We start from the raw sequence: 22,890 nt of genomic DNA, 5'->3' as shown, positions 1-22,890 counted from the left end.
TAAAAAAAATATAATAAACGAAAAGACCACAGGAAATGAAAACGCGCCCTCAGCGAATTCGGCATGCGGTTAATACGTGTCTAGACTCTATTAAAACGCGCCGTTTAGCTGCTCTTTTAATTTTTGTAATTAACACTCATTACTACTATGTTCATTGACATAAGAAGAATGAAATTTTTGCTCAAAAAAAAAATAAAAGAGAAAAAAGGAATAAAAATGGAAAGCGTCTCTCCGACCAAAATAATACAGACATCAGAATCAAAAAAATTAGGGCATTTAGACGTGTCGGAGAAAAGAAGAAAGCCATGGGGAGAAGAAGAGTTGAGATCAAACGAATTGAGGACAAAAACAGTAGACAAGTCACTTTCTGTAAACGACGCAATGGTCTCATGGAGAAAGCTCGTCAACTCTCAGTTCTCTGTGGCTCTTCCGTTGCTCTTATCATCGTCTCTTCCACCGGCAAACTCTACACCTTCTCCTCCGGCGACAGGTATAACTAATTAACACCATTCTTCTCCTCTTCTTATCTTATAGATTCCTTTTTTTTTCTTTTCCAAATAGTACTATGAAACTAGGGTTCTTCTTGTATGTGTTCCCTTCGAATCTTTATAAGCTTGTATCTTGTTGTGTTTCTTCATCTTTAAATAATCGATGTGTAGGTTTTAATTGATTCTAAGATTTTAAACAATGTGGTACTGGCGGAAGAAATGTTCTTGGTGTTCGTTTTTTTGTTTATTTTATTTTTAATTGAATTTTGTTGGAGGGATTTGGTTTTTTTTTTTTGCATGCATTTTAATAGATTCGTTTCTACACGTGGTTATCCGTAATTCATGTTTGTTTATTGGTATTTGCAACTCAATCTTTAGCTGTTAAAAGTTTTGTAAGAACAATGTACATTATTATTGTTTAAATTGAGACTTAAGTCTAGGCACCTTATACCCTCTTTACCCAATTCAATGCACCTCTGGGGGACTACTTGAGAGAAATTACATTGATTGGGGTAATGCTATGGATCAAGAATCTAGTGGAAACGAGTCCCATTTTTCTAGATGATTTACTACTTTCTCCTTTAATTGATTTTGATGGTTAATTGAAGTTCTTTATAATGAAGACTCTCTAATTCATTGTTTGAGAGATGCTTCATTCATTAATTACTCCTTTGATCGAGTATTAATTTTCTTTCTTATTTGTCATCGATATATCACACCTGTCCACTCCTAGTAGCATGGCGATGACACTAGTACAAATCACAAGGCTATATAATTTAATCTATCTTTAATTGTAATTTTTGTGTGTGCATATAACAACTTGCAAGATGCATGAGTCTACGTTACTGAGTAGCTCTTTTCTTCCTCTTCTAATAATGTTTCCTTTTTTTCTTCTTCTTCAAATTCATTTTTTTTTCCTTGTTGAGGTGTTGGGTCTCATGGGCCAAATAGAGTGAGCCTCTTCATCCATTTTGTTCAATACATGTAATCTTGTTTTTTCCCTCTATAATGTGATCTACAATGAACCGAATTGAGTCCTTACAGAAATGGGGCCGGGGAGGCATTGCCTTCATAGTAACTCTACTAAATGGGTGATCATGTAAGTGCAAATGTTAAATTCGCAAGTATTATGCATAAATTGTAGATAGAAGTAATGGAAATTTTCTTTTGTTCAAGATTTACAACTCTAGTTGTAGCTAAGTTTCTTTAGTCGCTCCTTTCATACCTTAACTCAGTGGCACTATATAAAAGTGTTTTCACTTGTGACTGTGACTCTCACATTTGAGAGGAGTAGACCACCTATAGGCTATAATGCTCTATAAGACCTAAAGGCGCCATCATGCATACGTTAGCTTTTGTGGCGTGTCTTTCTGGGCTTCATTGGGCTCAACCCTATCAATTTGTAGCCTTCCCTGAAATGCTAGTCCCGTTTTCTTTGCTTATTGTTTAAGGATGTTTATAGCCAAAAATTTTGTTTTCGACTGTCCAGTTTGGAGTGATTGTGTGAGGGCTTTAATACTATGTGGAGGTTGGAGGGTAGTTATAGCTTTTCATATACAAATTGTTAGTTTTCATCACCTTTTGGAGATTTTTCACTTAAGTTCGTTTTAAGGGCCAATATCATTTTCAACTAGCCATCCAGTTATACTAATCTGGACTGCTGTTAGTTTGAAAATGTGATAAAAATTCGATCATTGGTTTGGCTTTGATAATGATAAGCAAGTAGTGTGCAATTAAATACTCATATATATGAATAAATTGCTCATTTTGTGCAATGAACATATATATCCAAGACTTAATAAGTCAAAATATTGAGAGGCTGCAAAGGTGATTAGAGTTGTTACTGCAAAGTTAGAAAGTAGAGCATTTGAGTTTTAGATTTACGTTTTCGGTAGTAAATTTATAATGTATATGCATTGACATCAAAATGAAAGAGAAAATTGTGTACCGGAAAATTAAACTGAAGTCTATCAGTATGAATATGAATATATAGTTTGAAATATACAAAAAAAAAAAAAAAAAACTATTAGTTAACAAACCTTGTGTTATTTTTTAAGCCATATAACTAAACATTTTAGCCTCAAGGAAGGTTAACAAAATTGTGATTAATTGAGTGTAGTAACACAAATTGATGCTATAACTCAATTGATATTATATATATCATGTATATATATAAAGAAGATTTCGTTCTCTATGAAAGTCTCTATAGCTATTTGTTTCGTGGTTTCAAAATAGTTCGGCATGGATTATATCTAATTGCCTTTTTGTTTCTTTCTTGATTTTTCTCCAGCATGGCCAAGATCCTCAGTCATTATGAAGCAAAAAATGTTAAAGATCGTAGAACCTCGGTAAGTTTTTTCTTAAAACCTTGCACATCTGGTCAGGGGAATGGGTACAGTAACTAAGATGAGCATTTAGATGATAGATTATAGTCCATTGCGATGGTTGTTATGTCTTATGTGGATACTATATGTAGTGCCTTGTCATTGTGGGGAAAGACTGGAGTATATGGAAGTACTTGTACTAGAAATTCTACAACAAGGTTGTAAACTTACGTATAAACCAAATTTAGTTTTCTAGGCTTATAATCGTATATTGTCATCTATATATACACTCGTTGCTCCCAAAGCAGTCTAAAGCATATATGATTGAGACCGATTAGCATTTGAAGCTTAGCTCGTGTAGTCCATTTTAGATGGTTTTAATGTGAATACTTTGTGTAGTGTCTTTTAACATTGTGGGAAGATATCGGCATAGAGGTTTTCCGTTCTTCACACTACTTGTGCATTAGAAGGTATATGATAAGTTTAGAAACTTATCGCATACCAAATCTAACTCTGGAGTGTTGAAGCATTTGTGTATCTTACAACACAATAATTTTACAATCTTTCTTTCATGGCAGGATCTTGTAGAAAAAACTCCGGATTATGTTTCAAACAAGGAGTTACTAGAAATAGTTCAATGGTTAGCACTAGGATCCCTTTTTCCGCACTCGTCCTCTAATCAGAAAAAAAAGTTTCTCTTTTCTTTTATATTGTGAATCCTTGAATAAAATATATGCAGCAAGCTTGAAGAAGCGAAAGGTGATAATGCAAGTGTAGAATCTCTAATTTCCATAGAAGAGCAGTTCAAGAAAGCTCTGTCTGTAACTAGAGCTAGGAAGGTATATATATGCTGCTACCACAAGTGATTGCTTCTATCTCTTTCGTTTTCCAAGAACAGTCTTTGGATCTTGCCTGATTTTGGATCATGTTTCCCGATTGACACAATCCTCAATGTTTTGTTACAGACAAAGCTAATGATGGAGCTTGTGAAGACCCTTCAGGATAAGGTTAGTGATTTTGGTTTTAATCACTGTCCTAACCATTGTTAGGCTATGCTGATTCTTGACTCCGCTTAACCTCAGAGTATGCAGAACACTAGTTTAGCTCTCTAGATTAGATATATGTCTTTTGGTCTTGATTTATTTATTTTGGTTTCATTTAAATGATGAAACTCTAGTGAAAGTTGATTTAAAAAAAAAAAAAAGACGTGGTGAAAATTTTGATCAAATTGGTGAATTCACCCAACTGAGATGAGGATGGTTTAGAATCTGTTAGAAACTCGAATGACCTTATGATCTTGTCCAAACAGGAGAAGTTGCTGAAAGAAGAAAACAAGGTCCTCGCTAGCCAGGTAAAAAAAGACACAACCTCTTATGCTTCTAGAAGCTAATCTAACCACTTTACACACAGTATAGATGGACACTGGATAAGAGAGACACAACATATATGCACTTTTGCCTATACTACTACATACGTACGAACTATCAAAGCTAAAAGACTTTGATATATTTTATATATATAAGAAAACATGCTTTCAAAATCTTTATTTACTTGTACAAAAAAAGCTTCTTACAGTTGATAGTTTAGGCCTTAAGTAATGGATTATACATATGAATACATAAAACCAAAAATACCATATGCTTCTGAAATCTAAATCTTGTAAAAGTAATCATATATATCAAGTATCTGTTATAAATAAATGTAATGGAAATTCTTACAGATAAGGGAGATGAAGAAACTTGTGGAAACAGAGGATGAAAGAGCAATGTCACCGGGAAATAACTCCGGCAACAACCCACCGGCGACTCTGAGGCTTCTCAAGTAACCACCATCATCGGCTGATTTTTCACCATCCTTCTTGATTCAGAAATAAAGAAGTAACAAAAGTTCATTTATATATATATATATATATATTTGTAAATCATAAGGAAGCTCTCTCTCTATACATAATCATAAATAAAAGTTTATCTTTAATTAATTTCTCCCCATGCTGCGGAGAAGTTTATAGAAAAGTAGAAAAATATATCAAAATAAAGATATGGACTTTTGTTGTTGTTGTTGTTGTTGTTACCTTCGGTGAGAGGATCACAGACTGTTTTTTTTTTTTGTGTGTTGTTCTTATCTGAAATAAGGAAATTGATGAGAGTTTGTTTTTAACTAAAGTTTTGCTTTCTTCAGCTTGAAGAACCTTTAAGGCCAAGACTACCTACTACTATTAGTTTTGTTATTTAATCGCTAAGTTTGTTCTTACTTTACCTTCGTGGCAAAGATACAACAGCATATTCTTATTAGTAATGAATTTTTAGTTAGCTGTTAAATTTGAATTTTTCTTTTCTCTTTTTTCAGGGAGAATTAAAAATTGTAGTGATGATGATATCGATAACTCTGCTTAAAAATAAAACCGTAAAAAAAATAACTCAGTAAAAAGCATGTAAAGGAATTGTCTTAGCTGTCAGGTTAAGTCCATAATCGGCCCATCTGTTAGATATATCGGCCCATCATTAAACAAACAAAAAAAACCCAACAAATAGACGGTGAAGTAAATGATATAATAAATTCAGAATATTCGATTTCATTAATAGAGAGATACCAATTAAAATAGTTTTTTTTTTTTTTTTGATCAACACCAATTAAAATAGTAAGTGTAATTTTCCATAGCTAGTTGTCAAATTTTATTTTCATGGCAACAGTTACATAGTAAAAATTACATCGGTCAGATGATATATTGTTCTCTAATGTGATAATAAATTCGGAATATTTCGATTTTATTGACTGATACCAATAAAATAGGCAAGTGTAATTTAATTTCTGTTGAACTCTTAAAGAATATTTATTTTCTATAGCTGGATTTACATTTTCAAATTTTATTTTCATGGCAACGGTTACATATCTGTAGTATAGATTTGGCAAGAAATAAAAGTAATTTCTACACAATTTAGGTTAGACATGTAGAATACGATTATAATATACTTCATTGGTCAACACGAATATTAGAATGAACTTAATTTCCGTTGAGCTTAATTGTCTATGTAATATTTCATATTCAAAGTAACGATATGGTTCCAATAATGGAGAAGGTTAATAGCTATAAATAGGGGTTGGTATTAGTAAAGTAAAGTAAATCAACAAGAGAAAACAACAACACACATACGACATCATACCACACACACACACACACAAAGAAGATGGAAAAGAAGTGTATGTTGTTGATGATGATAGTGATGATGATGGCACTGACGATGATGCCATTACCAGCAATGAGTGAATCATATGCAGCTTGTGAAGATAGGTGCATTAGTTCGTGCCAAATTTTCTTTGTCGAAAAAGCAAAATGCATTCACGATTGTATTGGTACCAAATGCCACAAGAAGCCACCTCGGTATGTTTTGCGTATGATGTTTTATTTCTCGTATATGCTTTTATATGGTGTATGTATGTATATGGGTGTGTCCTGACATATGGTTTCTTTTTGGTGGCAATGGATTTGCAGGATGGCTGCTAAAGGAATGTTTCAAGAAATCAATGCTTAGAAAGAGAATATAGAAGTTGCCCAAACAATGATGTTCTGATGATAATACTTCAGTTATTATTTTGTTTCTCATTTCATATGATTTCAATAATAGTACTTCACCAACAAATATCTTTACAATGCCATTGTTGTCAACATATAACTTCATATTTAGACATTTCATCCGTTCTCTGGTCAATTGGTACAATAAACCTCAGCTGTCGTCGTGGCTGAGTCCAGATTCAAAAATGGTCCCGGCCCATCCTAACACTGGCTATCGCCTCCTCTCATCAAACTTTAGGATATTATTAATCATTATTCATCAAATCCGATATTTAAATCCTTTATAAACAACACAATTTAAAAGCAAAACCAGATTTTCATGATTAATTACTGCATATACATATAAGAAATAATCGTAATATTTGTCGGTTCTTCTTAATAATTGCAAAAAAGAAACATAAGTAAATTAAATCATTCATACAAAATCTTACTTATATATGATTAAGTATTTACTTCATATTACTTATATATGAGAAGGTTTTTCTCAACTTTTGCTAAGAAGATGACACTTGGCCTATTATCTATCTAACACCTGTACATTTTTATTGTTTGGACCTAATTAACTAAATTCATTTATACTTTGGACCTAATTCACTAAAAGCCCATAAAACAAAAAAAAAACTCTTAACATTTCCTTCTTCTCTTCTTCAATTAGATCCTCCCAATCTAAACCCACCATTTATCAGTTTGTGGTTTCATCCTAGGAACAATCTGATTATAGGTTATTTTGACATTATAAAAATATGTTTCAATCTTATGTATGATTCACAGCAAGAACGGATTCTAAATTATGTAAAAAAATTATTTATGGGTTTCCACTCTTATAAATGATTCATAAGCAAGAAAGGAATCTAAATTATGTTAGATTGTAGATGTTTACGTGTTCTCAAAATTCTCTTATAAATTCATAAATTTTGAGTCAAATTTTAATTTCTGAGTATCCATTACTGGGTTTAGTTTCTGGAGTTTAATCCTATATAATCTAATGGTGGGATGTTTTATGTAAGTAATTTGATAATTGCTTACTTATTTATTCCCTATTAGATATTACCAATTTGTTTTCCATAATATTAGAATTCAATCAGTTTTCCATAAAATAAAATTTGAGTCCCTAATTGCTCTCATTTTAAGAGATTTTTTCAGTCATGATTATTTAATTTCAGTCATTAGGTTCCTATGAAGAATTATATTATTTTTATATATTTTTCATATTTCAATAGGTATTCTCGAATAATTTTAAATATTTTTTTGCAGGTTATCATGTTTATTGTTTGCATTAAAAATGCATCAGAAAAATATAATGTGAGAATGTTTGACAAATTTACTTATTCATTAGAGTGTTTATGTATGTATTTCCTAATCTCCATGGACCGGTCCGACAATTTTGGATGACCTATGCCAATTTGTTTTTAAGAAACCATTTTCATTATAGTAAATAAAATAATAAGAATAGTAATATAAAAAATTATTTTCATAAGATAGTTTCTAAGTCCATAAACCGAAATATGTTCCTTTTGCTTGCTCACATTTTTTTGTCTTTTCAATGTTTTCATATTCATTTAAATATTTATACAAATTGGATATATCTACATGAAAAATATATGTTTTTCTTATATAAAACTTGAACTTATAAAAAAAATCTAATAATAATTGAACTTATAATTTTATTTTTTTCTACATAAAAGAAAACAAAACTTTTGGTCTAAAGTATACTCCAAAAAATTTGATGCCATAATGCTTGGCTTCATTTGCTTACCCTATGGGTTGGGCCTCGGTCCGGGCCTTGAACCATATTTTGTATTTACTCTAGGGTTGTCGTGTTTGTTGGTTATATTAATACTACTACATCATGAAAAAATGAACTATCATGATTTAATATATTCAACATCACTACAAGAAATATGCGTATTTTTAGCACACGAAAAAACGCTATCATTTCGTTTCGATAGCGATTTGTAAATGTTGTCTTTGTCGGTGCCATCTTAGAGGGTGCACATACAATATCATTTTTTTCTTTGCTATTATTTGTCTCTCTATAATAGTGAATTATTATCGCTATATTAAGATTATTAGTAGCATTTTAAAATTACTATATTATAATTAACAGTGTATAAAGTAGACTAAAACTTCTTCTTATAAGACGATGCATATGAGTCTCTCCATTGTAAATTTAGTTTGTGATGTTACTATCATATGCTTAAAAAATCATGTTGTTAAGATTGTGATGTCTTTTTATATCATAGCATGATATGAGTTGCATTTTTCTATATTAATTAATTTGACTTCTATAGTTGTGACTTGTGAGTAATATATGCTAATTGTATATTGGTATCATTTTTTAGGAACCTTAGTATCAAATAGCTTTAGATTAACCATCTTAAAAATAAAAGATCAACAAATATTCTCATAACATTTTCCACTTTCACATATAATATTTTACTTCCTAAGACACTTTTTTATTATGATATTTGATATAATAATATTCTGCGGTTTTTCTTCTACGTAGCTACGAGAAAATAAATATTTGTTTTATTCAATTGCATTTATGATAAAGCTAAAAAGACAGATCTAAACAATCATTTCGGCGATGGAACAAAACTATTGCATTTTTATACTACACCAAAACTTAGAGTAATTTTTTATAAACTTATTTACTTGGATTCATTTTCATTATTAAAATTTCGTAAAAAAATATTAATTTGTATTAGAATGTATAAAGAATAAATTATATTGAGGGATGTGATTGCATTTTTTACCTCACCAAAAATTAGCTGGTAAAATATATTTATTAAGTTCATTGTTGTTTACTTAAATTTCATATTTAGATTTTATTCATGTAAGTTATTTTCCAAAATTTTCATGTTTTTGTAGATGTCAGTAGTAATATAATTTGTGCAAACGCAAGAAAGAAAATAAAAAGATGGAGAATGCTTAATGTCTTGAAAGTCTAAAGGGAGAAAAAACCATAAACACACTACTATGTAATCAAAAATTTCTTTACATGTTGAAATACTCTAATACTACATAAAAAAGGAAAATTTAAGTAACACTAAACAAAAGAACCTCAAAAATATTGAAATAATCAGTATATTTTAAAAATCATTAAAATAACAATTGCTGAGTAAACGAATAAAAGAACTATAATATCCAAATTACTAAAATTCAAAAACAATGTAAGCTGGAATGACTTCTAGTATATATATATGGCTAACTTTTCTGTCGAAACGTAAACAGCTAACTTTTGGAAATTTTTACCCCTACCTCTATTGACTAATAATGGTTTTGAAAAAGTATGTAAGTTTTAACGATCCAACAAAACAACACAAACTTTAATATATTTTATTAATTCTAAGTTTCTAACACGAATTATAAAAATCTTAGCACATCTGTAACTAGAGCATATAACTACTGTTGATAGATATTAAAACATCCGAACTCCGAAGGAGCTGGCGCCAAAATCTGATCTTTTCAAACCCACTTTAGAAAATTCGATTTTTATGTTTATTTTAATTAATTCGTTATTTTATACCATTTGTATTTTTCGTCATAAAAAATACAAGAAATCATTAGCAATCCCCCTTCTGTTTCATTAATTAAAGTAAGTAAGAGTAATCGTATTAAACTAAACAATAGTAAAAACAAATTATGCTCATGTCAATACTCAACCAATAGATGTGAAAAATAAATCAAACCCTAGAAACTAAATTAAAAAAAAAAAAAAAAAGTAAAAAAATAAACAATAGTGTCCTTCTCCGCACGATTAACACAAAAAAAAATAATGTTTTAAGTAAAGGTATATTAAATAATAACTCCTCTCTCTCTCTCTCTGTCTCTGTTACCAATTATAATTTGTGTTAAGAAGATTTTGATGAATGAGTTCCAATAAAGAAGATAGCGACTCTGAGAACATCCTCCGAAGCGAGATTAAGAAGAAGGTTCTCTCTCTCTCTCTCTTTCTCCTTCAATTATTATCTTCTTTTTTTTTAATTGGAAAATGTCACGACGTGAAACCCATTAATTCTCTCTCAATTTAATTTAAAAATTTACAACATTCCTTGGTTTTTAGTCAATTCTTCCTAACATTTTCGGATCAAGACGATTTGGTAAAGTAGAAGAAGAAGAAGAAGAAGAAGATGCGTCTCATAATAATATGAACTACAGAGGAATTAATGATGACCAATACAACAACAACAACAATGGTAATAATCTCTTTTCTTTAACCTATTTACGTACATCCCAAGAAAACAAAAATCATTCGATTCGATTTTTTTTTTTTTTACATCAAATAATGGAATTTGGATCATTCATACCTTTTTGATAGATTTGGAGCGACGAATGGCTTCTCGGAAGAAATCGGTTCTTGACAACACTTCTCCAATGATTTGGAAGACTGCTTCTGGTATAATTTTGAATCATCTTTTTTCAATGTGTGGTTAGGAATTATTTGATCTTTTTTTTTTTTGTTGGTAACCTACCCATACAATTTTACAAGTTTTCACATGATTACGATAGCGATGTCTAAATCGTAATACATTGTTTTTTTCTTTCCTTCTTGGACTCGTCTCTTCGTCAAGGGTCTTTAATCTAATTTAGGGTTTTCTTGATCCCTTAGTTTTATTTCTAAGCAATGTAAATTTTTAGGGTCTTCTTTTTTATTATTCTCTCCCCTTAAATTTGTTAGAGAGGAAGTCAAGTCCTGGAATTGAAGGCTTGAATCTATCGAGTTTCGATAGACCTATGGCTCCAACTACAGAGATTCGTGAACTCAGGTTTGATATATATCTAATCCAATCTATCTCTCTCTCTCTCTGTGTTTTTTTCTTTTGGTTTGAGATTCTAATTCTCTGTTTTTATGAAATCTCAGGGTGTTTCTAGCTACGTGGAACGTAGGAGGAAGAACACCAAACAATGATCTTAACCTAGAAGACTTCTTACTCGTTGAAGGCACAGCTGATTTATATATCTGTGGGTATGAATATAACTGAAATTCGAAACTTTTATTAGGGTTCATAACAAAGTGTTTCAATCTTTTATAACGATTCTTGTATTGGTTTTTTTCATATTCAGGTTTCAAGAGATTGTTCCTCTAAGTGCAGGAAACGTTTTAGTGGTTGAAGATAATGAGCCTGCAGCTAAATGGTTAGCTCTTATAAGTCAAGCTTTAAACAAACCAAGACAAGACTCTGTTTATTCAAACGCAGCTTACTCTGCTTCAAGAACGACTTCTTCTTGTAGTAGTAGCTGTGGTAATGAAGAATCAAGAACACCAAGTAGTCTTAGTTTCTTTCAAAGACCGAACCTTAAAGTCTTGAGCAGAAACTTTCGTGTCGATTCAAGTCTTTTGAAGACTTGTAACTGTCCGGTTAGTGATAATACTACTACTTCCTCGGTTGGTTGGGAAGCTAGGAGATCGAAAAAGTTTAGTGATCCTACTATGACAGATAACAGTAACAACAACAATGCTGAGGCTGAGAATTTTAGGGTTCATGAGAATTTCTTGTTTGATGATGTTCCTGCGACTACGAAGATGCCTGGACAAATGAGTTATCGGTTGATTGCTAGTAAACAAATGGTTGGTTTGTTTTTGTCTGTTTGGGCGAGAAAAGAGTTGATTCCACATATCTCTCATCTTAGACTTGATTCTGTTGGGAGAGGTATCATGGGTCGCTTAGGGAACAAGGTAAAACAACTTTTCATCCATATATATAAAATCAAAGTTTCTGACATAAGCTTAAGGATCTGAATCTTTGTGTGTGTGTTTTTTTTTTTGCACAGGGATGTATTGCTATAAGCATGTCATTGCACCAAACGAGCTTTTGCTTTGTGTGTAGTCATTTGGCATCTGGTGAGAAAGAAGGTGATGAGCTGAGAAGAAACGCAGATGTAGCTGAGATTCTGAAACATACTCAATTCCCTAAACTCACCAAGAACCCTATTTGTCGCGCACCCGAAAGAATCATTGATCATGAGTATGTTTTTCCTTGAAGTCATAATCGTTTTCTCTCTATACATTGCTAATAAAAAACCGCTAAAGGAGTATGTTTTGGAATTTGCAGCCGAGTACTTTGGCTTGGAGATTTGAATTACAGAGTTGCTTTAACCTATGAAGAGACAAGAGTATTACTAGAAGACAATGATTGGGACACTCTTCTTGAGAGAGACCAGGTTTTGTATTATGAAAATGTTCTTGAAGTCTTTTGAATTCTTAAAATTCTTTTCCCGGTTTACTAACTTCTCTGATCTTTGAATGATTCAGCTAAACATGGAAAGAGGAGCAGGAAGAGTCTTCTCAGGATTCCAAGAAGGTCAAATCTTTTTTGCTCCGACCTATAAGTACTCTCAGAACTCAGATGCTTATGCTGGAGAAATGACCAAGTCCAAGAAAAAACGCCGCACTCCTGCTTGGTATATTATCCAAAGTTCTAATCCTAAACAGTACTGAACCATGTTTACTGTGGTGTTGTTTTTGATTCATAAAAACATTTGTTTTATGTTTGCAGGTGTGATCGGATTCTGTGGAGAGGTGAAGGCATAGAACAGCTTTCATATATTCGTGGCGAATCGAGGTTTTCGGATCATAGACCGGTTTGTGCGATCTTTGCAGTAGAAGTTGATGTGAAGAGTCTGAACAAAGGTAGATTCAGGAAAGGTTATTCTTTAGCGGGTGCAAGATTGGTTGAAGATTGCATTCCACAAAGGCATAGTTTTTATGACTAAGATTTGTTACAATTCTTTTTGAAAATGAAAAAAAAAAAACAAAAAAAAGGTTTTATTTCTTGATTGATTGTATAGCTTTGGATCATCAACAAAATTTTCTCTGTTTTTGTTCTCTTAACTCTGTTTTTTTTTTAATACATTGTAACAACTAGAGGATATATATATATTCCAAAGTTGAGATATGTTTTCAATCTTGAGACATGTAAACATCTTTGTCTTCACAGCCCATGTCCCATAACGAGAAGGCTTCCTCGTTCATGGTCTGATTCGAATCAGAATGATTTGGTAATTGGTTCAAATCCACTGCTGTTGTTTGATCTTCAAATCCTTGATCAGAACAGTTTAAGTCATGTAACCTCTCGAACCAGAGATAATCTAGCCAGTTTCCATCTTGATTATGATAATCTCTTGTGTCATCTGCTCTCGAGCTGGCGCTGTAATCATCGTCACTTGTAGTCATTGACCGAACATACCCGTCCGAGCCACCGCTACTATGGTTCATCGGTTCTTGATTTCCGTAGAGACACTCGATCTCGTGACCTGTCCTCAAGTTCTTGTCCACGAATCCTAAACTCACATCACTTGAAGCACAACTCGAGTTTTGGCAAGTGTATACATTAGATGATACCATTGCCTCTTGTTGTTCCACAAACTCACCTTTTCTCTTGTTACCGAACGGTTCTTGATCGACAAGAAAACATTCTTGATCAGCCCTTTTGTCTTTCCTCATTGACACCGCCGGTTCTTGATCTTGCGCTACAAGAAAACAGGGGTTAAGTGAAGATTCTTTATCGAAACAAGTGAATACTGAAGGTTCTTGATCTCCATCCTTGTCCTCGTCATCTGAGATTGTGAGGCGTTTGAGACGAGCTTCTTCTTGGTTCAACACACGAGACCAAGTATCAGTCTCTTTAGCCATCATCTTATCTTGCAAACACTTGGACTGTCTCGCGAGCCGTCTCACTCTCTCCAAATTCGGCGACATGTGTTTAATCACAGCCGCTAAAACGCTCACTTTCCAAGCTTTTCTAAGGTCGTGCGGTTTTCGATACGGTGGGGGACCGTGCTCAAACGCCGCAGCTCCTTGCTCTCCCCACCATAACTCCGTCCCGTTCGGCCACCACGGTGGAGCCAAACCTTTTTCTAACGGAAACCGCCGTTGCGGGGGCACGCAATGTTGCATCAAAGCTGATAACAAGGACCCTAACGTCGTGTCTTGTAGCTCGTGAAGCATGTGGATATAAGAATTCGGGTCTAGAGATGCGTTTGACGAGATTAACTGAGCAGCCGCTAACGTCAAATAATCAGAGACAGCGTTTGGTGCGGTTTGATCGAATTGAACGTTTTCTTTCCACCAACGTCTTAAACTGTCTGAAGAACCGGTAACCGGTTTACCTTTTTCCGGTACGATTCCGTAAACGAAACCTTGAGCTTTGCAAACTTCCATAATCTTCATCATGTACTTCAACACCGAATCTTGAGAACGAGCCATTTTCTTGCGGCGTGAAGCTTCTGCTCGGCGCACGATAGCGGAGGAGGAGGAGACAGGGGAGGATGCTGACGTGGAAGATGACGACGGCGAAGAGATGACGGAGTTGTGATGATTGTCTCTCTTTTGTTGTTTGAGCTTACACATAAGGTTTCGATCTTTCCACATGCGTTTCTTGAGATCATCGTAGCTGATGTCTTCACCGAAACGATCAAACTCGCCTTCTTCTTCTTCGAAATCATCGTCATCTTCGTCTTGAATTGGACTAAGTGGTTCTAAATCTTGGACCTCCACCATTTTTAGTGTTTTTGAGTGTATAGTTTTTACTATAATTATATATAATAGATTTGTAAAAACAAATGATCCCTTGCGATTGCTCGAGTTTATGTTATATATACGTGATTGATATTGACTTTATTGGCGGTTAAGTTACATGTATAGATCGCGATATCTTGTGACATATATCGTAATTGTTTTGATATTCTGCTTTTAAATAAGAAGGATATATATAATTTAAGTCTATTATATGTAAAAGAGCTTGGAGGAGGTGTGCATGTTGGGAGAGGGACGTGTCGAGATCTGCTCGTCTTGTCTGGAACTAAAATTGCATGTCCTAAGAAAGCAAAACGAAATAAAGTAATGTTTTGTTTTCGGCTCAATATAAAAATAATGTTTTCATGTGGTCAAGAGTTACCTAAAATTCCGCTAGTGAATAAACTTTTTACATCATTAGCTAGGAGAGTCATCCGACAGTTTCACACTTATTAAAGAACAATATGATGTCAGTTTGAAAGTTTTTGAATGTTAAAGGATGGTTTTAATTGATGACAGTTCTAGAGGTTTGGATGTTTGTGAAGAATTTGAGGGATTACATGACCTCTGCAATTACGCCCCCACCACGTTTTACCCACGCCTTTAATATAAAACTCAAAGAAAACATCAATTTGTTTGGTGATACGAGCTATGGAGCTTAGGTAAGTTCATTACTTCATCAATTCGTAACACTTACAAATGTAGTAGTCATAAACGTGGCTTTCCTGACATTTTTATTACTTTGTTTTGTTTTGTTCTCTCGTGGAAACAACAACAACAGATACAAAATACGCATACAAAAGGACTGCAGATTCTTGTCTATCCCGTATAAATTGTTTTTTCTTCTTTGCTTCGAATCAAAAGATCATTCATTGTGATGATATATTATTTGTTCCTTCACATTTTTAGAATCCGACTACTTGAGTATACTGTGAGTAAGCATCGGATTGCATAGCAATTGGTGCTCGAGTAACATGATCAGGTAGCTCGAACGCATCCACTAGTTCCTTCGCCACGTTCCTTACTTGGAAACTCAAATACTCTGTCAGTTTATGAATTGCCTGCAAACAAGAACAAGATTTATGTTTAGAAACCATTTATAATCGAGAAAATGAGTTACTGATACAACAAAACAAACCTTGGCTTTGTTAGGCGCTACATAATCCACGTTACGGTACGTTCCTATATCTTTCCAGATTCGGTCCAACGCGTAAAGATCACATGCTAGTTTCAGAGCAGCTCTTGCACTTGGGTCCGGACAGCTGAAGAAAGTAAACAGGTTTGTAATGAGAGATTTATAAATCTTGATTTAAGGAACGATTTGTGGTGTGATCCTTACTTTTTAACAGCTTCGATGAACTTGGCGAGAATGACTGATTCAATGTGAGATTCTGCAAGTGTCAAGAGATGATTTAAGCATCTGTTCCACGCACCGAAACCACCGAGAGTCTTTGAGTGCTTCTGCAATCTTGCTGCCACATTTTGTAGCAATCGCGATGTTCGATACTGAGGAGACAAATGTAAAGTAAACAATTGTAGTGAATGAAGGCAATAAGAGTCAAGAGAGATTATATAGAGCAAACACATTAACTCACCCGGAAAGCATCTAACTGGAATTTTGGATCTCTTAGATGATCTTCACCTTCCCAACGCGCTGTAACAGGATTTGGCTGAGACAAATAAGCGTTCATTGATTCTCTCAAGTAGCTCCAAGTAGCTGTCAACGCCCCGCCTTGGAACTTCTCTTTATAACGCTTCAATAAATCAGCAGCCACCTGAAAGAAAAATAAACAAAACTATGAGCATGATTATATTCTCAAAAGAAGTGAAAAGTTTCTTAAAAGAGTGAAAGGACCTGTTGAAGAAGCACTGTGTTGTCTCCTTCAAATGTCTGGAAAATGTCATGATCATTTCTCAAGCTTCCAAATCGATTAACAGCTGCGTAACCATGTCCTCCACACGCTTCTCTGCAAACCGAGAGTGACTTGGCGGTGTAAGACGTTACATAAGATTTGAGACCAGCAGAGAGTGCATGGACATCAGCAACCAGTTGCTCATCGTGAGTCTTCTTCATCTCTGCATATTTCTCCACGAGGTATACAGTTGCAAAATGGTATGCATAGGTGGAGGCTAACATCGGCATGAGCTTGTGTTGTTGAGACTGGTAATCGAGAATACTGACCTCAGGTTGCTTTGGAGGACCAAATTGTTGTCTTAGAAGGGAATAACGAATAGCAATCGTTGCAGAGATTTTAAGAACACCAACAGATGCATATGCAAGGCCAACTCGACCACCTACAAGCTCACCAAGTGTTGCCCCAAATCTTTTATTGATCGTTGGCAAACTGCTTGTATACTTGCCATCTCGAGAGACATCTCCAAAACGATTGAGAAGATTATCTCGGGGTATTCTCACAGAACGAAACCTCAACGCACCGTTATCTACTCCATTAAGTCCCACTTTATGTCCACAATCTTGGATTTCAACACCAGGGAGCGTCTGGTGTGTTTTCAAATCCCTTATGGGAACAATGAAGGCGTGAACACCCATATCCGAGACTCCTTTGGAATCATGAGTTGGAAGGATAAGCCTAGCAAAAACAGTGGCAAACTTCCCATGAACAGCAGCATTTCCAATCCACCATTTGATAGCTCCATCATTAGGTGTATCAATTACAAATTCGTCTTTAAGTGGATCAAATGTGGCTGTGGTCTGAAGCCCTTGAACATTTGACCCTTGAGTAAACAAAAGAAAGATACTTAGTACAGGGGCATAACATTAAGACAGAGTATTAGATGCTGAGGAAACATTAGTCATCATCATCACTCACCATGGTGAAGTTCAGTCATGGCAAAGCAACCGGTATAGTCAAGGTTGTCAATGCCATCAAAATACTTGTCCCTATGCTTCTTGGTTCCCAAATTGAGCACAGACCCTCCCCAAAGACTGCAAATATACATGTATAAACAAATCAAACGCAGACTACGAATCCCACATATTTATTAAACTTTAACTCTTACGATACAAAACAAGATCAAACTTTTCCATCGAGAACGACACCACAAAACAAAATCTTAAAATCTCTAAATTTACTCATTCGCAGTAGGAAAAGTTAAAAAGCTTTCAACTTTATAGTTGATAGTGAAGCTAAAAGTACTAAATGACAAAACCAACATCTTCAAATCCAATGACGAAACAAGACAAAGCCAAGTTCTATTCAAATTCACTAACCTGTATTGAACGCCCATCTTAATCCCAAAGGACATATCAACACTTCCAACAGCTTCCATAATCGCGAAATACTTCTCCGGATCATCAGCAACATACCTTAACGGCCTAATCCCAGCTTCCCTAACAAGCCCGAACAGCTGATTCATACACAGCTCCCGATGATCATCCTTGGAGATCTCGATCGGCGTCTGCAAATCGGGGCGGGAATTGAAAAAGTCGAAAACTTTCTCCTGTATATCCATGTGTTTTCCCCTCATATACATCGACAAAGCTTCCCCGTTGACTTCCAACTTCTTCGACGACCTCGACGAACACCTCTCCGCCTGCACCAACAACGGCGGCGAAACAGTCACGTCGGGAGAAATGTGTGAAGACAATCTTTGGATTCTCCTCATCGCAACTAGGTCGGAAGAAGATTCCTCCCTCGGATTCATCATCCCTCGCCGCGATGATTCCATTAAACAAAAAAACTTGAGTCTTGATGATGAAAGGTTTCACCTTTTTTTCTCTTTTGGATTATGAACGGAGAGAAGTGTAATGAATACTTTTACGACAAGGAAGATGACGTGGACACGTAGTTATCGAGATGACGTGGAGATATATTAGTGGATAAAGTTTTGGCTGGTTCTGGTTGTGCTTTTCGAGGTGATCCTTCCTTTCCTGTCTGATAAGATTTTTATTTTGACTTGACGTGGCACAAAGTAGACGAAAACATATGGGCTTTTGTTGTATTAAGCCTAGTGGGTTTTAGATTAGTTTCGGCCCATTAAAAGAGTGCGGGACCGCGCGTGACTCTTCTCTTCCCTCCGCTCCGAGTCCGACGCCCAAATTCGAAACGCAAAAATCTTAGATCGGGGAAATCTTAAGATTAGTTCCCGCCTCAACAACCTCAAACATAAACCCTAATTCTTCTCTCTCTCTCTCTCTCTACTCACACGCCTGTGACTTTTTTTTTTTTTATATTCTTCTTCCGATTAACTCAGCCAACGACGGATGCCAACATTTCATTGGTTAGTAACCCAGAACTCAATTTTGATTTTGTCCCTTTTTGATTTTTAGGGTTCTTCATTTCTCAAATGTTCGAATCGCTTCGGTTTCTAGCTTCCTCTTAGTTTACGAGTCCGAATTTAATAGGGTTTTGTTAAATTTCTTATTTTGGGTGTTAATTGAACTTATTAGGGTTTCTTGATTTAAAAAAAAAAAAAGTTTCGATTTTGGCTTCTTGTTTGAAATTGATAAGTTTTTTTTTGTATTTGTAAAGATGACTGGAGATAGGAGCAGCTTAGTAGTGGCCAAGGAAACACGTCGTCCATTGAGTGATATGACTAATAATGTTCCAAGCAAGAGAGGGCTTTCGTCGCTTCTTGGTGATTTGCTTCTGAAATCTGGTGGTGGTGATGATTCTGGTAAGAGCCTTGTTGCTCGTGAAGGCTCTGGTGTTAAGTTTTCCAAGAGGTTGTGTTTAGTTGTTGACGACTTGGTCAAGGAGAGTACTAGGACTTGTAGTGATACCGTTCAAGGTTCTTCTTCCGAGAATCTCGATGTGAAAGAATCTCAGGGTGAAACCAATGCCGTTGATATGGTTGTTGAACCTTCTAAAGGTGGTGATGCCGTTACGGAGATGTCTGAGAAGGACTCGGACATGACTGTTTGTGGCAGTCAAACTGATGCTGTTACTGGTGAAGACTTAGCCATGACTGTGTTAAGTAGCAGCAATAACAAAGAGGCGGGTTTGTTGTTGTCTAATTCTCAGAGTATCAAATCGTTTGGTATGAACAGGTGTTCCAATGTTGACGGTGTGGGATGTGTTAATCATAATATGGGAGCTGAAGACGAGCTGAAATCTTGCTCTTGTTCTTTCTGCCTGAAAGGTTTGTCTGTTTCTGTAGTGTTGTTTTTTTGTCAATACTGTTTCTTTTATTATAATATGATCTAACTTCGTTTTCTGGATGTAATGAATGTCTTCAGCTGCATATATCTGGTCAGATCTTCACTACCAGGATATCAAAGGTCGATTATCAGGTAAGTGTTAAAATCACACTGCAAAACTCTGATTCGAATAACATTGGTAAATTAAATGTATGGTCATATAAATCGGTGTTTAACGCAGTGCTGAAGAAGAGCCAGAAAGAAGCTAGTGGCTTGATCCGAAGGAATAGTAAAGGAAAGCCAGCGGATCCTTATGGATCTGAAAACTCCAATAACTCCACAAACACAGAAAATGTAATGGGTCAATGGACATCTCTGTTTCTTAACATGGAAGGCATCTTGGCTCGTGAAAGCAACCACCTTGTAAGTTCCTCAGAGCTTCTATTGGATTTTTTTCAGAACGTGACTTGAAAAAGTTTCTAATTTAGTAAAACTTGGTTCTGTGTTTTGATGTCGGTTGTTATTTGATGATCTGCAGCATAATAGCTTTGTAGCCATGAAAGAGTTAAGAGAGAATTGCAAGATTGATTTGGAGAGAGCGACGAAAACAACTCAACACAACAACAGTTAGGTACTGATTGTTCTTTACTGGTTTGAATGTTGTAAGACTCGTGTAACCCTTATTCCTTATATTTCAAGCAACTCATGTGTATGTATTATAACTTCTATTGTCATCATTGTGATGTTGCATCTACGTTTTAGTGTTAGACTCACTTGATTCTTCTAGCAAATTGTATCTGTCCTTTGAGAGTAGGTACAATATTGACCTTTGTGTTTCCATGTATGTCTCTATTCGATTTCTCATCCTTTTGTTGCTGCTTATGTCCCTTACAAACAACTTTTTGGGTTTATTATTATCTAATATGAAGGTTATTATTAATCAAAGTTTCTTATATAAGTATTGTTGGAATTCTAAGTAAAATAAGAGATAGCACCACAATAGGTATTGATAATCAATAGAGGTCCACGGAATCATAATAAATATATTGATTAGCTACCTAATCATGTATATTATTAGATTAGCAATGAAGTAATTAAGAATAGGGAGTATTGATTTGTTTCTGCTTTGACATGCAAAAGGTCAACTATTTAACATTATTTTTAAAAAAGGTTGGCTGTATAGTCAACGAATTAGCGGTTTCACCTCGAATTTTTTTTCTCTGTAGTTTAAATTTCTAATCTAAAAAAGTTCTGTTTAGAATGCTCTTATGCATTTTATCAACTTTAAGTGTTAATACAACATCAACACACTATTACAATAACTATATAAATTTTAGGTCGACTTTACCGATTTTTGTTAAAAATTCTAACACTAAATTTAGGTCCTGATTGGTAACAGACTATTTACTGTTAAAACTTTTTGCTGTAGTTTTTACAGGAAAAACATCATACAGCTAAATCTTTTAAGTAAAAATTTTTACAGTCAAAAATAACAATTGTTACCAATCAGTGTCTATATTTTGTTCTTTCAATTTCATAAAGATTCCTGCAATTTAAAACATATGATTTGTATCAAGAACAAAAAAAACGTAATTGATAAGTGTTTTATTCAGATTTTATGCATGTACGTCCCTGTTTCGTTCCAAAAGCTTCAAGCTTTGTGATGACTGATTAGCCGTTTGGGATAACAGACTCGTATTTGTTATAAAAAAAAAGTTAAAAACTACTAATACAAAATGAGGTTGGTATAAAAATATCTTCAAAAAGCACAAGTGAAAAAAGTAGAGAAGATTCACGAGAAGCAACCCAAGTCCCATGCTTTTCCTGAAGCTAACAAAAGCTCATTAAAAAATATCTAAAGTTATACTATTATAGAGACATTGACCAAAAAAAATCTTATATAATATAGTTTGACATTGAGCCTCATTTCCTTTGTTAAAACTGAGAGCCTCATTTCTTTTATACTATATTATCTTATAATTAAAAATTTCGATATAGTTATTTATTTAAAATGTCTAATTTTCTGAACTAATGAATCATCTTTGTCGGTTTCTAAAGACTAAGGGCATCTTTATAGGCAAAACAGTTTTTGGTGTTCTTAGGTTTAATATATTAGGAAAATAATCTAAGATCAGTAGTTAAGAACTTTTGTTAAAAAGATAGTTATAGGGAGAACACTTAAGATCTTAAAATTTAATAATATAATATTCTTAAACATAAAGCAATTATAAAATCTAATAAATTGATATGTAATATTAGAATTAAACTTATTACAATTATTTAATATTCTTCATCATATTCTTAAACTTATAAACTTATAAATTATTAAAATTATAAAAAAACATTTAAATTTCAAACTTATAAAACTTTTACTAAAATTCATAATACAATACCAAATTTTTATGAAACAACAAAACATTGTAAATTTATTTTAAAAACCAAACAAACATATTATTTAATTAATTAAAACACACAAACATTTAATTTATTGTATACATAGTTCAAGGTCCAAATTTATTCCATATATGCTCAATCAAATCCTCCTTTAGTTTGAGATGTGCTTGTCTATCACGGATCATTGTATGGCCATCACCTAATCCCTCAAGATTTGAAGACATATTTACCGAAAACGTAAGATCCGGAGTAGTTCCAGTTCCATCATCTTGTTGGAATTCTTGTTCGTCATAGAGTGTGTATGAATCTCGTTCATCTTCGACAATCATATTATGGAGTATTAGACATGCTCTCATAATATATGCAATTTTACCCTTTGACCATAAAAGAGCTGGATTCTTAATCATGGCGAATCTAGATTGCAGGACTCCAAATGCACGCTCAACATCTTTTCTTGCACCTTCTTGACGTTCTGCAAACAATTTATGCTTTGG

The 22,890-nt window shown here is 34.2% G+C and overlaps 4 protein-coding genes, 1 long non-coding RNA gene and 1 pseudogene across 6 annotated transcripts; 4 read left to right on the top strand and 2 right to left on the bottom strand.

Moving 5' to 3' along the window:
- Positions 1-193: 193 nt before the first annotated feature.
- On the top strand, positions 194-4,793 carry LOC104742926 (protein MADS AFFECTING FLOWERING 5-like). The gene is made up of 7 exons (XM_010464017.3): positions 194-490; positions 2,779-2,836; positions 3,391-3,452; positions 3,552-3,651; positions 3,778-3,819; positions 4,122-4,163; positions 4,533-4,793. Exons 1-7 carry the CDS (start codon positions 306-308, stop codon positions 4,635-4,637), a joined length of 594 nt encoding a protein of 197 aa, XP_010462319.1. The 5' UTR covers positions 194-305; the 3' UTR covers positions 4,638-4,793.
- Positions 4,794-5,928: 1,135 nt separating this feature from the next.
- LOC147949348 (uncharacterized) lies at positions 5,929-6,461 on the top strand. Its single transcript, XR_015574620.1, has 2 exons — positions 5,929-6,191; positions 6,303-6,461. It is a non-coding gene; the product is annotated as an uncharacterized LOC147949348 (long non-coding RNA).
- A 3,707-nt stretch (positions 6,462-10,168) lies between these two features.
- On the top strand, positions 10,169-13,293 carry LOC104742906 (type I inositol polyphosphate 5-phosphatase 5-like). Its single transcript, XM_010463992.2, has 10 exons — positions 10,169-10,318; positions 10,450-10,582; positions 10,705-10,782; positions 11,065-11,152; positions 11,248-11,352; positions 11,451-12,063; positions 12,159-12,352; positions 12,440-12,548; positions 12,640-12,788; positions 12,884-13,293. The coding sequence occupies exons 1-10, from the start codon at positions 10,256-10,258 to the stop codon at positions 13,098-13,100; spliced, it is 1,749 nt and encodes a 582-aa protein (XP_010462294.1). The 5' UTR covers positions 10,169-10,255; the 3' UTR covers positions 13,101-13,293.
- On the bottom strand, positions 13,133-14,886 carry LOC104742915 (ETHYLENE INSENSITIVE 3-like 5 protein pseudogene; annotated as a pseudogene). The gene has a single exon (XR_015571999.1). The product of XR_015571999.1 is annotated as an ETHYLENE INSENSITIVE 3-like 5 protein pseudogene (transcript).
- A 720-nt stretch (positions 14,887-15,606) lies between these two features.
- LOC104742877 (acyl-coenzyme A oxidase 2, peroxisomal) lies at positions 15,607-18,802 on the bottom strand. The gene is made up of 7 exons (XM_010463955.3): positions 18,134-18,802; positions 17,733-17,848; positions 16,757-17,637; positions 16,497-16,676; positions 16,241-16,407; positions 16,040-16,163; positions 15,607-15,962 (listed from the first exon to the last, which is right to left on the bottom strand). The coding sequence occupies exons 1-7, from the start codon at positions 18,589-18,591 to the stop codon at positions 15,807-15,809; spliced, it is 2,082 nt and encodes a 693-aa protein (XP_010462257.1). The 5' UTR covers positions 18,592-18,802; the 3' UTR covers positions 15,607-15,806.
- LOC104742889 (uncharacterized) lies at positions 18,783-20,866 on the top strand. Its single transcript, XM_010463981.3, has 5 exons — positions 18,783-19,143; positions 19,395-20,004; positions 20,102-20,155; positions 20,244-20,425; positions 20,541-20,866. Exons 2-5 carry the CDS (start codon positions 19,395-19,397, stop codon positions 20,631-20,633), a joined length of 939 nt encoding a protein of 312 aa, XP_010462283.1. The 5' UTR covers positions 18,783-19,143; the 3' UTR covers positions 20,634-20,866.
- Positions 20,867-22,890: the final 2,024 nt, after the last annotated feature.

Source organism: Camelina sativa, chromosome 2 (assembly GCF_030686135.1).
Source record: "Camelina sativa cultivar CO46 ecotype springtype chromosome 2, ASM3068613v1".
Classification (NCBI taxonomy): domain Eukaryota; kingdom Viridiplantae; phylum Streptophyta; class Magnoliopsida; order Brassicales; family Brassicaceae; genus Camelina; species Camelina sativa.
Note: the sequence above shows the minus strand (reverse complement) of the source record. Positions and strands in the feature narration are given on the sequence as shown.